The sequence below is a fragment of the Notechis scutatus genome, chromosome Z (genome assembly GCF_049901735.1).
Source record: "Notechis scutatus isolate UNSWTSFEM ecotype Mainland chromosome Z, rNotScu1.2, whole genome shotgun sequence".
Taxonomy (NCBI): domain Eukaryota; kingdom Metazoa; phylum Chordata; class Lepidosauria; order Squamata; family Elapidae; genus Notechis; species Notechis scutatus.
In genome coordinates, this window is record NC_142025.1 from 103,051,587 (window position 1) to 103,067,959 (window position 16,373).

At 40.1% G+C, this 16,373-nt stretch overlaps 1 protein-coding gene across 1 annotated transcript; it reads left to right on the forward strand.

Annotated features, from left to right (window-relative positions):
• Positions 1-4,933: 4,933 nt before the first annotated feature.
• On the forward strand, positions 4,934-13,342 carry LOC113413382 (testis-specific serine kinase substrate-like). Its single transcript, XM_026669554.2, has 7 exons — positions 4,934-5,091; positions 7,644-7,878; positions 8,949-9,032; positions 10,458-10,507; positions 10,746-10,904; positions 11,197-11,355; positions 13,219-13,342. Exons 1-7 carry the CDS (start codon positions 4,937-4,939, stop codon positions 13,340-13,342), a joined length of 966 nt encoding a protein of 321 aa, XP_026525339.2. The 5' UTR covers positions 4,934-4,936.
• The last annotated feature ends 3,031 nt before the right edge of the window (positions 13,343-16,373 follow it).

Genomic DNA, 16,373 nt, shown 5'->3' on the forward strand with positions numbered 1-16,373 from the left:
GATTGCTCTGGCAATGGGTTGGGTCAAATGCAATGCTAAACCAAAAACTAGTATTACCTACAGTAAATCAAAGGAAACAAAAATTGTCTTTCTTTTTGATCAACATGAGGTGACACCTAACCACAACAATTAAGTTGATACACTATGCTTAATTATTATATACTGAATCAACCACAATTGAATTGATTCACATACCACAGTATACTTAGACCTGATTTTATCAAGTTGTTCTTTCTCAACTTAACATATTGGACATGATTGTTGTGTTGGGTATAATATGAGAAAACATACATGTCAACTTGAATTTCCAAATGCAATAACTATATTCATTATCATCATACACTAATGTTGGTTTTACCCAAGCAAATAAAAATATTTCTATATCTTAACATAATATGTGCACCAAGCCATTATATGTTAAACAAGCGTTAAAGCTTTCTCTTAGAATTATGCAAAATCAGATTTCTTCATTTTTTGAAGCTGCATTCAAGCAACTTATGTAGAGTGGTGAATGCATTTAAATAAATGAAGAAAGCAATAGGTAAATAAATAAGCACATTGCTATCCTAAGAGAAGAGATAAGAACCAGTTTACTCTAGTGGTTAAAGCTCCAGGCTAAAAACCAAAAGACTCAGTCACTTCAGTCCAAATCATCTCACAAGGTGGTTGTAGGAGGAAGGAGTATAAGATATGTTTACTGCCTTCAGTTATTTATAAAAAAAATAAAGGTGGGACATAAATAAAGAAGAAGGGCCTTCTCTGTGGTGGCTCCATCTCTCTGGAACATCATTCCCCCAGAGATTAGAATGCACCCCTCATTAATACTATTCTGAAAGGCACTGAAGACCTGGTTTTGCCAGCGGACCTGGGGAACCCAGAGAGGGATGGAACCAGGAGTGGGATTCAAAATTTTTAACAACTGGTTCTGTGGGCATGGCTTAGGTGGTGGGCATGGCTTGGTGGTCATGTGACTGGGTGGACATGGCTTGGAGATCATGTTATTGGCTGGATGTGGCCAACTCAATATCGCTCACATCGAGGCACGCATCTCCTTGCCTGGCCTCTCATGACTGTGGGGATGCTGCAACTGTAGTAAGTGTGAAAAATGGTCATAAGTCACTTTTTTCAGTGCCTTTGTAACTTTGAATGGTCACTCCACACAAGCAAAGTACCAGCAAAGGAGGGGAAAAGAACTCCAGAGACGTTCCTGAGAGAGGAAGTCTAGTCCTGCCAAGAATGCAATAAGGGTTAACGGAGAGGCAGTTTCTGTAAGCAACACCAGAATGTTTCCTTCCTGCCTTCCTTACAGGATTAGGCCAGTAATTTCTTCTAACAACCGGTTCTCCGAACTGCTTAGAATGTTAACAACTGGTTCTAGCGAATAGGTGCAAACTGGTAGAATCCCACCCCTGGATGGAACCCATCAAATGGCTAGCTTGATCGCTGTCGTTGGGGTGGGGGGTGGTTTTTGTTTTGTTTTGTTTTTTGTTTTCCCAAATTTTGTTCTATTGTGCTTTACTAATTTATTTGATTCTTTTTGTTAGTTCTTATTGTTTTTATTTTTATTTTTTGTTTTAAATATGATTTTACATTGTGTAAGCTGCCTTGAGTCGCCATGGGCAAATAGGTGGTTTAAATCAAATAAATAAATAAATAAATATAAAACAATAATAATAAAAACAACAATGCCTTCAGTTTCCTTAGTTTTTTTATTATTATTTTTTATTTTATCAATTGCTTACAAGATAATAGGTATAAGTAAAAACATAGTTATGAATATATGGATACATATAAGAAAAATAAAAAATATATAAAAGAAACAATAGGACAGGACAGTAGGCACATTGGTGTGCTTATGCACGGCCCCTACAGACCCCCTAGGAAAGGGGTGAGGTCAATAGTAGAAAGTCTAAGGTTAAAGTTTTTGGGGTTTGGGAACGAAACCACAGAGTCAGGTAGAGTATTCCAGACACTGACCTCTCTGTTGCTGAAGTCGTATTTCCTGCAATCAAGTTTGGTGCGATTAACCTTGAGTTTGTATCTATTGTTTGCTCTTGTGTTGTTATGGTTGAAGCTGAAGTATTCATTGACTGGTAAGACTTCATTAAGTCTTACATGGAAAGGCAGGAATAATGATTTATTAAACATATTGCTGAAAAAACATCCTCCAACAGGAAAAAAAAGTGATGGGGCAAAAACACCTCAAAGTAGAATTTAGAATTCTAAAATGCTGGAGAATATATAGCATTGTGGCCGATTCTAAAAAAAAGGAGTCCTCAACTTATGATCACAATTGAGCCCAAATTGTTTGTTGCTCAGTAAGACATTCACAAAAGGGGATCCCCTGACCTGGGACACTGCAACCGCCATAAATATGAGTCAGTTGCCAAGTGTCTGAGTTTTAATTATATGACCGTGGGGTGATGCTGCAATGGTTGTAAGTGTGAAAAACGGTCATGTCACTTTTTTCAGTGCCGTTGTAACTTTGAATGGTCACTCCTATGTAAGTTGAGGACTACCTGTATATGTATGCTATTTAGTTCTCATGACACAATAGTGTCAAATAGGTCCATTTGTAAGCCAATGAATTCTGCTCTTAAAGGAGACAGAAGGAACTGGAAGCAGCATTGCCAAATGCCCAATTTTTTTGTAGACCAATATGACCTTTGTTCTGTATTAACATACTCCAAATACTGACTTCTGATTGGTCCACGCAAACGGCATTGTGATTGGTCCACTGAACGGCAGTGATTGGTCCGCTAAGAATCAACTGCGATAGGCCGAGCCAATTGCGGGAGATTCAAAGACCTGTCATTGGCCGGCGAGCCGCGAGCAATCCCTATATGAAGGGCTGCCGCGGCTCCAAGATCTTGTACAGGTCTATACATGAAATAAAGAGCTTGAAGTACACTGGTCTCGCGTCTCTTTCGTACCCGATCTAACAACCTTAAAAATAACCTCGAAATACCCCCAAAATTTCCCTCAACTGACCTCCATCCTCCAACTCTGGGCAGGCGTGGGAATTGCGTGTGGGCCAGGCAAGCAAAGGGTAAGATGAAGTGGGAGCTGGTTCATGCCCATCAGCAGCACCGGGCTTCTCTTTGCCAGTCGGTGACTGCTTTATGGCTACGCACCAGAGTGGGATAGGCACCATCTCAGGGCAGGAGATGTGAGACTGAGCTGGTCTGGGTAAACAGCAGTGGCACTGGACCTGCCACAAAGAGGAGGCGGCAAGAGTAAAAAAGCCGGGGTGTGTGTGAAAACTTTGGCATCTGGATGCCAGGAATTCAGGAAAGGTTGAGGGATCCAAATATTTAAGGAGAGGGATGTTGGAGGTTGCAAGGGTGAAACCCCCTCCCTCTCCATTTTTGCAAAAGGTCCTTGGGAGAGGAGGTGGAAAGTGGGAAAAGACAAAGAAGAATCTGGATTTGGAGAATGAGGGGCCAGCGATGCAGTGAGAGGGGAAGAGGCTGACTGACTCAGTGCACCAGCATCATCTACGCCCCTGGGATACATTTTGCAGTTATTATTCATCAGTTTGCTATATCGTCCCATATCAAAACCCTTTAAAAGTACTCGAAACAGCCCCAATTAACCTGAAAAACTGAAAATTTCCTGCAACATTTCTCCAAAACAAGCCTACATGGTGGGAAGACTGCCCAACTGGCAACTTTGAACAAAGGACAGAAACATCCGGCCACCCTTGCTCGTTGTGCCTTTTTCCCCCGAAGCCAATCGGCTGAAATTTGATGATGATCCCAACATGGACTTCTCGCCCAATAACAGATCCCAAGAACTCTTCCCCGCCCAGCAGCGAGCCGCAATTCCACTTGCTGGTTTCGCAAGAACATCCCTCAAGCCTAAGAGGAAATGGGTGAGGCAGCCTTTGACTGACATTTCTTAAAATCGATCAAGATATTCAAACCGAAGGGGCACAGGGGGAGGCCGGCTTAGGTGGGCTTCTTGGGAAACCATGTCCAATTGAAAATGCAGATCTGCAGAAGGGACTTATTTGACATTAAGATTCACCAGATCCAATAGGGAGAGGAGCAGGCGGGATTTAAACCTACTGACCAATCTCTTAGAACACGGGTCCCCAAACCCCTGGCTGTAGCCCACTATTGGGCCGTGATGGGATTCAAATAATTCAACAACCGGTTCTCTGCCCTAATGATTTCTTCCAACAACCAGTTCGCCAAACTGCTCAGAAAGTTAACAACCAGTTCTCCCGAAGTGGTGCGAACTGGCTGAATCCCACCACAGCCTGTGCCCTACTTGTAACCGGGATCGTGCAAGCAGCAGGCCGGTGCACACATGCACAGCTCAACACACATGAGCAGCAGGCCAACATGCATGCACATGCAGCTCCACTAGGAGTCAAGCTACATGTATATGCACATGCATGCGTCCGGTGCTTGCACAAGTTGAGGTGTGTGTGTGTATGCACCAGCCAGCCTCTTGTGCACCCTGGCTGTATTTATCTCTGATATCTGAAACTATAAGTGCTTGCAGCTATGGGGAAGACAGACGGGGATCCTTCACCGAATGAATCTTGTATAAAAAAAGACAATTTCATTTAAATACATTGGTTTGAACTTTTTAAATAATGTTTCATTTTACATATAACTAAGCCATAATGCAGTTCAACATGATTCAGCTATATCAATGAGTTTCTTTGATGTCAGGATTACAGTCTTGGATTAATTTTCTTTCCATTGAATGCTATGCTGACATCATATAAACTGACATCATATAAACTGTTGATGGAAAAATGGGGTCACATGATGGTCACCCATGGCAACTGTTGTGAGGTCATAAGAGCAGCTGGGAGATCCCTGCACCACTTGGAGAGCAGACTGGATTATAACTGATAGATGTTCCCAGGTGCAGAGAAGAAAATTTGTGCTCAAATCAGGTATTGACCCCCAACCCAATAATGGCCAACATGGTGAAGACCATCTGGCAATTCAAAGAAATAAATGAGGCTGGAGACACACCAACAGGAACTGAGAGCCAGGCTCAGGGCAGCAAGGAGGAATTTGGAAAGTCTACTAGCATCCCCCCAAAGAAGAAAGCTATCCCTTTCCATGGGTGAGTGACCTGGTAAGAAAAAGAATGGAGGTGGAGTTCAGTGTATTTGTTGCAGCATGTGGGAATATACAGGGAAATGTGTGAGTATGCTCAGTAGCGCATCTGTTTGCCTACAAATGTTTCCAGATTCAGTCCTAGACATCTTCAGGTGAAAGGACCAAAGTGGATGATGCAAAATAATAATAATAATAATCTTTTTTATCTCTGGATTATGGAGAGCTGCTGCCCTCAGACCCCAGCTTTGTTGGACTATAGTTTCCAGAATTTGTAGCCTGCATGGCCAAGCTGTCTGAGAATAATGAAAGTTTGTAGTCCAACATTAGACTAAGTAGATAACAAATATCATCTGATCTAGAGCAGGTAGCATAACAGTAATTATTGCTGACAATAACTGGATAGGTGTTGTGAGAATTCATCTAGCCTGGGGGGAGGTATTTGGCAGCAGCACACATTTGATTCTATCAAATCAAATTGGCTTTTTGTTCCAACAACATGCAACTCAAAAGCCAGTCAGCCCTTATGCATATATTATGCTGATTCACACTCAGGAGCTTACACTTTAGTTTACTTTTCTTGCAAAGCATATGAATCACTGCTCCTTTAAAAAAAATCATTTCTAATTCCTGCCCAAGCAAGTGTGGGGGTGGGAAACCCATTCTTTTCTTCATTTTCTGGTCCCAACTATAGTGCTGGAGAAAAATCCAGGTTTTATATATACATGGTTGTTAAATACTGCTTTCTTAAGTGAAATGTTTGTTCACTCAGCTAGATAAGAAATTGCACCTTAAGATGGTTATCACTGAGATCTCAGAAATCCTGGCTTTGTATGTGCGTGAATTACTTTCCCTGATGACTTTTTTTTAATATAGCCTTTTCTATAGACTTTGAGCTAACTTGGATTCCTTGTGTGTAGAATCCAACAGATTGGCTGAGACAGCATCTAAAAAGGTCCTTTGGGACTTGATTTGATCTTGTGAACTCTGAGGTAGCAGACAGGAGTCTCTGACATTAATTTTGCAACCAGAAGTTTGAATTCCTCTACAATTAAACTTCTCGCTAATGTTCTGTACCATGATATTTTTCTGAACTATCTAAGAGGGATGGATGTGATATAGGTGTGTGTGTGTGTGTGTGTGTGTGTGTGTGTATGGGTGGCATTATTCTGCAGTGGTTCCACTCTTAGGTTATATTTGTAGTGTCAAGAGAAGTGACACCATAGGGCACTTGAATGTGCAGTGCCCCAGGAATTGATTCTCCTCTGATCTCTCCCGTTTGTTATTTAAATGAAACCACTGGGAAAGGTCATTTGATGGTTTGGAGGGAGAGTTCAAAAGTATGTACTATGCATAATGACACCAAACTTTATGGCCTCAACATAGCAAGAAATGTAGAGGAGATCCTCACGCAGAATGGGAAAAGTGAGAGACCGAATGGAATGGCAAGAAATTAGGTTCAACTGAATCACAGCAAGCAGAAGTTATTGCTTGTTCAGGAACAATTGGTATTATTTTGTGCCCAAGTGTTGGCTTGATAGAACTAGGATAAAAATAGGGATCCTTCTGTATGATCAACAGGTGGATTCTGTTACCAGGAAAGCTTTTCCCAAGTGTTTGTGTTCTGTGTTTCTGTTCTAATGTTTCTGTTCTGTCCTTGGGAGTGGAAGACATTGACAGTAGGCACTCATCCTCATTACCTCAACATTATTTATTCCAATATATTCTGTGTGGGCTGCATTTGAAGATTATTAAAACTCGAGTTGGTGCCCAAAGGCTGCAAGCTGAGATCTGCTTCAGCAGGGTAGCATTGGGCTGTGAATTATGCATTGGTTAACAATAAAATTTCCTGTATACAATCCTTGCTTTAATCTATAAAATCTTCCCCCTGTTGGGTTGTACTACTTTATGAACCATCTTCTTCACATAAATATTGTGGGTCCTATCTGGGAGGGGCTTCTTTGGACTCCCCCCCCCCCATTTCAAGCAGTGATGGGGATGAGAGTATTTTTGATAGTTGACCTATCTCTTTGGAATAGTATGTTGCTTACATTTATTGATAGAGGGATAGGATAGTATGTGAGTCACCCAAAATGTGTTAACTTGATCGCAGTATATGCAATACATAAGTAAAACCAGGTATTCTAATAATGCGTTGTATTTCAATTCTCAAAATTTCCAGGATATCCCAGACTTTCCATATAGTAATCCCATAAATTGAGGATGCTAACAACAAACACAACTTGGAAAGCATCATGTTTGAGAGAACTGAGCTAGGATTTTGTCGTTATTTTAATATCTACATGTACTGACATATGTTTGCTCATGAAGGGTGTTTAAAAAAGCATGGCAAAAAAATTATAAAATTGCTACCAGACAAGAGTTGTTTTTGGTTCCCAAAAGCTTCGGTTGCCAAAAAATATGTTAGCCATTGAGGCATCACAAGGCTCTTTCTTGTAGTAAATGATCAAAACTACCTCTCTGCTATATATTATGTAAGGAAAAAAGTAGTCCATTACCATTATCTAAGAATAATATGTGTACTTTTTCCAAACCCAGAGTTGAGCCCCATATTACCAGTGAAAGCCCTAATCTGAACTTGAAGCGTTCTTCTGCTTCTACTAATGTTTCTCTCCTGAATCTAACTGATGAGGAACATGATGATTCCATCAGTGAGAATGAATCCACAGATAATGAGGGCCTGCCGTGGGGAGCAGGAGATGAAAGACGGGATCCTCTGCTTCCCATGAAGCCAGCTTGGTCAGAAGATGAAGATGATACTTCTAGCCAACGGGTGAGGAAATGAGTTACAAGCCCAACCCATATACCTGTTGCTGCTTTACTAGATAATTATCTTGCCCTGAATTAGTATTGTTCTAATAATTAACAAGTAAAAATGCTTCTTTTCCCCTTCCTCACCAAAAACAACTATCTTATGGCTCTTTAAATAATGTGATTGTCCCAATAGCTACTGTATGCCATGATGGTAGTTATTTAAATGCATAAAACACTGGTCTCTTTAGTGCTACAGTAGATTAACAGGCTTTCTTGCTAATTTTCCCCAAGAACATTTGTACTCTTCATGTGCTTGGGGTCTGTATATCTTTTAAATGCATATTCCACTTGAAGATGCTACTTCTCATCTTTCTCTAGTGAACGGAAAGTGTCTGTTCTGTTGGAACATCTAGTCTTGTCTATGTCTGCTACTTCAGATTTATCACATTGTCTCTTCCATCCTCTGTATCCAGAGGAAAAATGAGCTGGCATTGAAGTACAGCAGCCAAACTTTAAGCCAAACACAAAGTCCTGGTTATTACTGGCACTTCTCTAACTTCAGGGATGCGTCTACAAGGCACGCTGGATGTCTACCTGAGGTAACACCTGATTCAAAAGCAAAAGAATCATAGTAGTATACATACGCTCCACGGTGGACTTCCTATAAGGTTGCAGAAAATAATTCCATTGTGGGCTTCCTATAATACTTATAAAATAATTCCAATATCTTTTTGTTGGGCCTAGCATTTGTTTGGGCAAGCAACCTGGATGCTCATCTGATTTTGCTTTTCTTTTAATTTATTATTAACTTCATGTGCTCCCCAATACAGACCTTCCTCAATAAGAGTCATTTTGCATGTGGTGCAATCAAGTTGAGAAGATAGTCAGAAATATTTACACATATATTTCCCAAATTTATCATTAGTTAAAAAAAGAAAAGTGGGAGAATTTTCAGCTTCTTCTGTATCACAATTTCTTGAAAAGACTTTTATAGAAAATGTACCACATTGAATGCAAATCTATGTTAGCTAATGCCATTTGCTTAATGCTTGGCCATCTGAGTTTCTTCCCCTCTGAAATTTCTTGAAGGAAAGCTGCCAAAAGGTGACAAAATCTGTGGAGGATGCTGAAATAAAGACCAGTGTGCTGGAAGAAAACTCAACCCTCTTGGAGGTGAGAGAGAAGACACCAATTTTTGCTCCTATCTCTTTTGAGCCTTTTTTCCAGCTTTGCCAAGTGATTCTCTTTCCAATAAAAAAATATCACGAACCTTTTACCAAAAGGGAGCCATTGCCTACTAGGGATTAAGGAGATTATAATTCAGGTCCAAGGTCAACCATCAAAGCTCTCTCTCTCATGCTCGCATACTGCACAAGATGATTGTTGGAAAATTTGGAGGAGCTGTGCACAGGAAAAATAAGCACCCTCAACCATGCTCAATTCCTTGTGATATATAGGTTTTAACAGCAATATGAAAATGATTTGTTGTTACCTTTCCTAAGATTTTGCTTTTAAAGTCTCACCAGCATTGTGTAGGGGTTAACTTTGGACTGGCACTGAAGAGACTGTGGCTTCTTATAGACTTACAGACATACATATAATTGGTTTCTTCCAACCATATCCCTTTGAGAGGGCTGGGCTGAGAGAGGGAGGGACTGGTGTCTTTAGACCTCTATTAGCCCAGCCCCCTGAAAGGAATACCACTGGAAGAAACCAGAAAAGTTAGAAGTAATCTTGCCAGCTTGAACTTCTCAAAATTGGGGTAGAAATCTAATTAATCACCATAGTTATTTATGGTCATATTTCCTGGTGGGTTATCTGAGTGTTATATGGTTAAGTGTCAAGATAGCAATATTAAGTTATTATCCTCTGTAGACTCCTAAATAGGGAAGAGAAGGAGGAGGAGGAAAGGATGATGCAAATTCTCCATCTCGCCCATCCTCTGGTTTCTGGCCGAACCATCTCTTTTTTTACATGCTCTAAGTGATCCTGCAGTTTGTCCCTTTCATTTACCCTCTTATTACATTTGAAAGGTTTGGAATTATTTGGATTTCATTATCAGCACTCACAAAGAAAGCAGCACAAGACTGCATTCTTCTGAAGATTTGCTGAGTTGTATTTTCTAAAGGTTCACTTTGAGGTGAAGGGTATATTTTAGATAAATAATGTGTTCCTTCTCTTGCTTTAGCCCAGTTGTGTACCACATCTGCAGCCAAGCCAAGGTGACCAATTGTTCCAGCAGCCCATTGGGCAGGAAGGAAAGGAAATAAAGAAACTGAACACAGGAGATCAGCCTGTTAAATAAGATAATTGGAATCACATAATTGGAGTCCTGGCCCAGTTTTAAGCTTGTTGCAATGGACATAACAAAATGGACAGGATTTAATCAAGTGATCACAGCTGCCATGTTGACTTCTTTGAGCCATGCCCCACCATATGCCCCCAAGGGAAATCAAAATAATTGAGACACACATACTAAACCACCAGCAAGGGTAACTTGTTCTATATTAGCCTTTCCCAGAAAGAACCAAGTTTACATATACTAAATACCACAAGTTAATCTTGTTCTTTCTCTGTCACTTCCCCTACTCTGTTTAGGAGAAACTGCGTAACTTACAGCAACAGGTTCAAGTAGAAGACTTTCGTTGGTAAGACCTCATGGCAATTGCTGGAATAGGGGATGGCGAGTGGGGTCTCCAAAAATTTTTTGTACCTCATAAGTAGCATGATCCCCAAGGTTGCCCATCTTTGGGGAGAGTGATATCCAGAAGTGCACTATTGCTCTCTTGGTACCTCTCTGAGGAGGGAATGGGAAGGGGTCTTGATTTTGCTGGAGGCACCAAGATATCCTCCAACCTGGTCTCTTTCTATCATATCTCACTCAAGGAAATGCATGCTGGAGCTAGCCCAGAAGGAGGTGTTGCGGCTATTGGCCCAGTTGGGGATACGCTTGGAAGGAGTGCTTCCCCAGAGGGAAAGGACACAAGTGGAACAAGGCCAAGCACTCAGGATGCTGCGGGAGGAACTGGATGAAGTCTCTGCCACGTATGTGCCTTTGCTGAGCAAAGAGTATCTTTTCTTGAAGCTGGACAGCCATGTCTCTCCTCCAATCTCCAGTGCTCTTAGGTCCTTCTGAGTTGTGGTCTCTTATTCCCAATGAAAGAAGTACTAGATTTAAAAGATGATGGAGGCAAGAACAATTACTGTTTTCTAGAGCCAAGATCTGTGTGGAGACACAAACTTGCATCTGTCTCAGCTGTTGCAGGGCTTTGAATTTGAAATTTGTAGATGTTTGCTATATTTACTTATTGCTACTGTCATTTTCTTCCCATGCCAGGGCAAAGCGGGCATCAGTATCTCTAACTCAGCTCCGTGTAGACCTGGATGGGCTCTGGCAGGTGAATCCACTCTTGGAAGATGTATCCCGATATCTTGGTACACTCAAGAACATAGAAGCGCTTAATTGGCCTCCTCCTACTTGTGCTAGATGTTCCAGGTACCTATTTCAAACCTTGGAGTCAGAATTGAAGAATATAGGCTAACCCGATAATGAAAATCAAAGGCTAGTTTAAAAAAGGATGCATAGATTAGGGCAATAAGTTTAATTTCCTTGATTTCATGGAGGCCAAGGTCATAAAGCTTCTAAATAATGGTTGTCTTAATCACAATTTATTAAACAAAGCATAGGCCTTGATTTACTGTATGACTAATTGAACCTGGAATTACATAGTCAGAAATCATGTCAGTTGTTAAGCAGGTCACCATCTGACCACATTTGATTTTACAACATTTTTTTGTGGAGGCTATTAAGCAAAAACCACAGTTTTTAAACACCACAGTTGTTATGTGGATCAATGTTATTCAATGGGCATTTTTACCAGAACCAAGAAGTAAATGCCAGAAATCCATTTAAAAACCCTCAGAAAATCATGGTCCCACAATTGGGACCCTGCAAGCATCCATAAATATGAGTGATATGGTCATTAACTAGGACTATCTGCATTGGCTACATACACACGTTAAGACATAAATCAAAGGTAGGCCTGGATTACTGCTTGAATTTCCAGCCTGCTGGTGGGCTACAAGAAATCTTCCAGTGACTTGCTTACCTAAGAAAGTTATAGAGAGGTTTTTGCTGCTTCTGTCGAAGAAAATTGTTAACTAATATAAATGTATTTCATCTTCTGGGCTCAGACTCCCATTCCCATCTTATTTGCCATTTTTTTACTAAAGCATTAAAATTCGGCATTCTGCCTTTAAATTGTGACATTCTGTGATGTTTTGGGCATGGCAGATGGTGTGCTGGATTTGGTAATCCCCATGGGCCACAAAAACTGAGATAAACCAAACTTACCACATTATGGCTTAATATGATTGATTGACTAATTAAATCAATTTAATAGCTGTCCAGTTGATATACGAACCAGAGCAGTGCACACACACCAAAAAAACAATAGATCCCTCAATATTAAAATACAATAAAATATATTTCCAAAATAGCTTTATCGACCCAAACCAATCCAGAAACAGTCAACTGGGAGAAAACCCCCATAGCCAGTGTCCGAGGAAAAGCCTTTGAAAGATACAGTTAGGGCCATCTGAACCTTTGGAAGAATGGTGTGCAAGAAGACAGGGACAATGAAAAAGTAGTCTTGGATCTCCAAATAATGCAACTTAAGTGAGAGGTCTCTGAGCATGCTTACCTTTGTCATAGCTTATTGTAGTGATTCTCAAACTTAACGATTTTCTGCTGTATGGATCTTAATTCCCAGAATTCCCCAGTTTTCATTAGCTAAAGCCTCTACAGCTTGACATTACCAAGGGTGAGAAACATTCTCTTATTGGATGGACATGATGAATGAGAACAAATTCTTTAAGATTTTTCCATCATTACCCAAAAAAACCCTTACTTAAGCAGTCCATGAACAGTATGTTAACCAAAAACACAGACTTAATATTACAGATTTCCTTTCATGGACTAGCAAGTAATTTCAATTTTCCAGTTCACAGAAGAGTCGGTTCAGTACTACAGAAGCCAGTAAACTGATTATTCACATGAGCAGTTAATTGGCTGCTGCTGAAAATGGAGCTTTCTACAAAATCGAGTATCTGGCATTGACTTTATATTCCTGAGAACATCTGTTTCCATTTCTTTGAAAAAGGTCAAGTTGCTAAAGCTCATGATAATGGCATGCATGTTTAGAAGAATCAAGAGGAGCTGGATTTTAAATGGATTTTTAAAAATCCCCTTTAAGCTTAGAATGTTCATACCCTCTCCCCTCCCTTCTTTCCCCCCTGCTTACAGTACTTTTTCCAATTGACTCTTTATTTCACTTCCTGGTTCATTTCCTACCCACAGCTACAGCATTGCGAATACAGAGGTGCTGCAAAAGATGTTCGAGCATGCGACAGCACCAATTTTGGAGGAGCTGAAGCAGCAGGCCCAATCAGAAGGCATATGCCCCAGCTGTCAGCATTTGTAGAAGATCACGATACAGTGAGGCACAGAGTAAATTAAGCCAGACTTTCCTGCCCCCAATAAAACGATTTCAGAGTGCAGCCTTTCTGGAGTTTTCTTTTGAACCTAAGTCAGTATAGGCAAGATCAAGATCTGGGAGATTTGGAGCAGATCCATCTTCAATCTGCAAAGCTACATGTTCTGAATGTTGTTCCCATTCTAATATGTCATCAGTTTTCCAAAAGTTCCAATTCTAATATGACATCAGTTTACCAAAAGTCTATACATTGACTACAGAGCTGATTGCATCAAAAGAAAGTCACACAACCCACAACTCCGCATCCAACCCCACCCCATCCAATCCAACATCACTCAAAACAAGGCATGCATGCCCCTAACTACCTCTATTCCAACCACAACTGGCCTTAAATGCAAGCTATTCAATGCAAGAAGCCTTGTAAATAAAATACCTGAATTTCTCCTCTTACTAAATACGGCTAAATTCGACATATTTGTCTGTGAAACATGGCTCAACGCATCTCTCCCTGACTCCCCATTACCACAGTAAGAGACTTTCATGTTTACCGATCAGATTGTGAAATCCATAGAGGAGGTGGTGTTGCTATCTTCTATAAAAAGTCCCTACATCTAAAAAACATCCAAATTACCCAGGAGCTTGCTATTCCTGAGACCATCATCTGTGAACTGTCCTTAAATATCACATTTTGGTTCTTACTATGTTACAGAGCCCGATTATGACATTGAACATGCAAACAAGCTAAATACACTACTAACATGGGCATCATCCTGCCCACACGCTTTTATCTTTCTTGGTGACTTCAATCTATCTCATATTAACTGGACCCTTAACGAATGTACGAATGAACCCACACATGCAACCTTCTACAATGCAGTAACAAATCTGGGACTAGAACAACTAGTAACCAACAACACTAGACTTAACAACTGCCTCGATCTCATCTTCTGCAATAGTTTGAATTCAATTTATGGAATACAAATTAAAGAACCCTTTTCCAACAGTGACCACAACATGATTGACTTTTGTCTCAACATACATCCACGCAAAAATCATCACAACGACGGAATCCCCAATTATAACTTCAAAAAAGGCAACTATGATCTTATAAACAACGATCTCTCATCCCTTGATTGGCAATTTCTATTCTCTGGATACAATACTGTAGAAGACCATTACAACATATTTTTACTTGAAGTCAAAAGATTCATCAAACTATATGTACCATTAACAACCCCCAAAACCAGAAAAAACAAATTACCCAAAACAATAAGGAAGCTTCAATCCAAAAAGAAATCACTTTGGCGGAAAAACAAATCTGGTCACATTGCCAACTTCAAAAGCCGATACAAAAATTTATGCCACCAGATAAAAACTGAATGCACCAATTATCACATTAAACAAGAAGAAGACCTTCTACGCACCAATTCCACCCGCACTTTCTACAATTTTATAAACAACAAACTAAAAGACTCAAGGTCCATTCCACCCCTGAAAGGACTTCAACGACGACACTATTAAAGCCAACCTCTTTAACACATTCTTTGGCTCAGTATTTGTAAACAGCAATGGATCATGCCCAGTATTTCCTGGTTGAATCACAGACAACTACAATGATCTAATACATATCGATTTTACAGAAGACAATGTTGAAAAAGCTCTACACAATCTAAAACCACCTCTATCTATTGGACTGGACAGAATATGTGCCTACTTCTTAAAAAAGCTATCCACTGCCATAGCCAAACCTCTAAGCATAATCTTTGAAAAATCTTTCAGGACCAGCTCCTTGCCAAAACTATGGTCACAAGCCACATCCCCAGGATGTGATACCCTCAGGAAGGGATACCCCAGCCTAATTGAAAATTACAGACCAATCTCTTTATACTGCGTCACCTGTAAAGTCATGGAATCAATTATTAACCAATCCATCATGCTCCACTTAGAAACAAATACTCTACATAAATGACCTCAGTGATCATATCAAGAGCAACTGCATTCTCTTCGCTGATGATGTAAAGCTATTCAACACCACAGAGAATACTGCTACCCTTCAAAAAGACCTTGACTATGTATCAGAATGGTCAAACAAATGGCAATGTCAAATCTCAACAAATAAATGCTCTGTCCTACATATTGGCATATTCTTGTGAAATATTTCTAGACTTTCTCAACTGTGTTAATCAGATACGTAACGTGGGTTCCAGAGTGATGAGCTGTATTCAAGTATTAGTCTAGCAAATGTTTTGTATGCTCTAGTTATTAGTGTGTTATTACCAGAGAAAAAGCTATGTAAAAAGCTACGTAAGATTAGGTTAACAACTCTTAACGCCTTTCTGCCTATGTTGTTACAGTGGGCTCTAGCACTTAGATCATTAGAGATGAGTACTCCAAGATCCTTGACAGAGTTTGGCTCATCAACAAGGTCTTGACTATTCAGCCTGTATTTTATTTTCTGATTTGTTTTTTGCCAATATGTAGGACAGAGCATTTATTTGTTGAGATTTGACGTTGCCATTTGTTTGACCATTCTGATACATAATCAAGGTCTTTTTGAAGGGTAGCAGTATTCTCTGTGGTTTTGAATAGCTTTACATCATCAGCGAAGAGAATGCAGTTGCTCTTGATATGATCACTGAGGTCATTTATATAGAGTATGAAAAGAGTTGGTCCTAGAACACTGCCTTGGGGGACACCACTGTTGACAGGTACAGAATTTGATAGGATGCTCCCAATTTTGACCATTTGTTGTCTATTTGACAGGAATGCTTCTATCCAGTAATGCAGGTGTCCAGAGATATCGTAAGATTTTAGTTTTAGGAGAGTTTGTCATGTACCACTGAATCAAAGGCTTTACAGAAGTCTATGTAGATTGCATCTATTGCTTTGTCCTGATCGAGTTGTGCAGTTCATATGTTTTTGCAATGTAAGAGTTGCAGATTACATGATAGTTTTTTCCTGAAACCAAATTGTTTATTAGAGAGTAGGTTGTTTGTTTCTAAGTGGAGGATGATGGATT

Bases quoted from the DNA above. Each gene is read 5' to 3' on its own strand.
- LOC113413382 (XM_026669554.2), top strand. From the start codon at position 4,937: ATGGCCAACATGGTGAAGACCATCTGGCAATTCAAAGAAATAAATGAG. The intron at 7,879-8,948 runs GTGAGGAAATGA...AATTTCTTGAAG, and splicing joins ATGATACTTCTAGCCAACGG to GAAAGCTGCCAAAAGGTGAC. The intron at 9,033-10,457 runs GTGAGAGAGAAG...TACTCTGTTTAG, and splicing joins AAAACTCAACCCTCTTGGAG to GAGAAACTGCGTAACTTACA.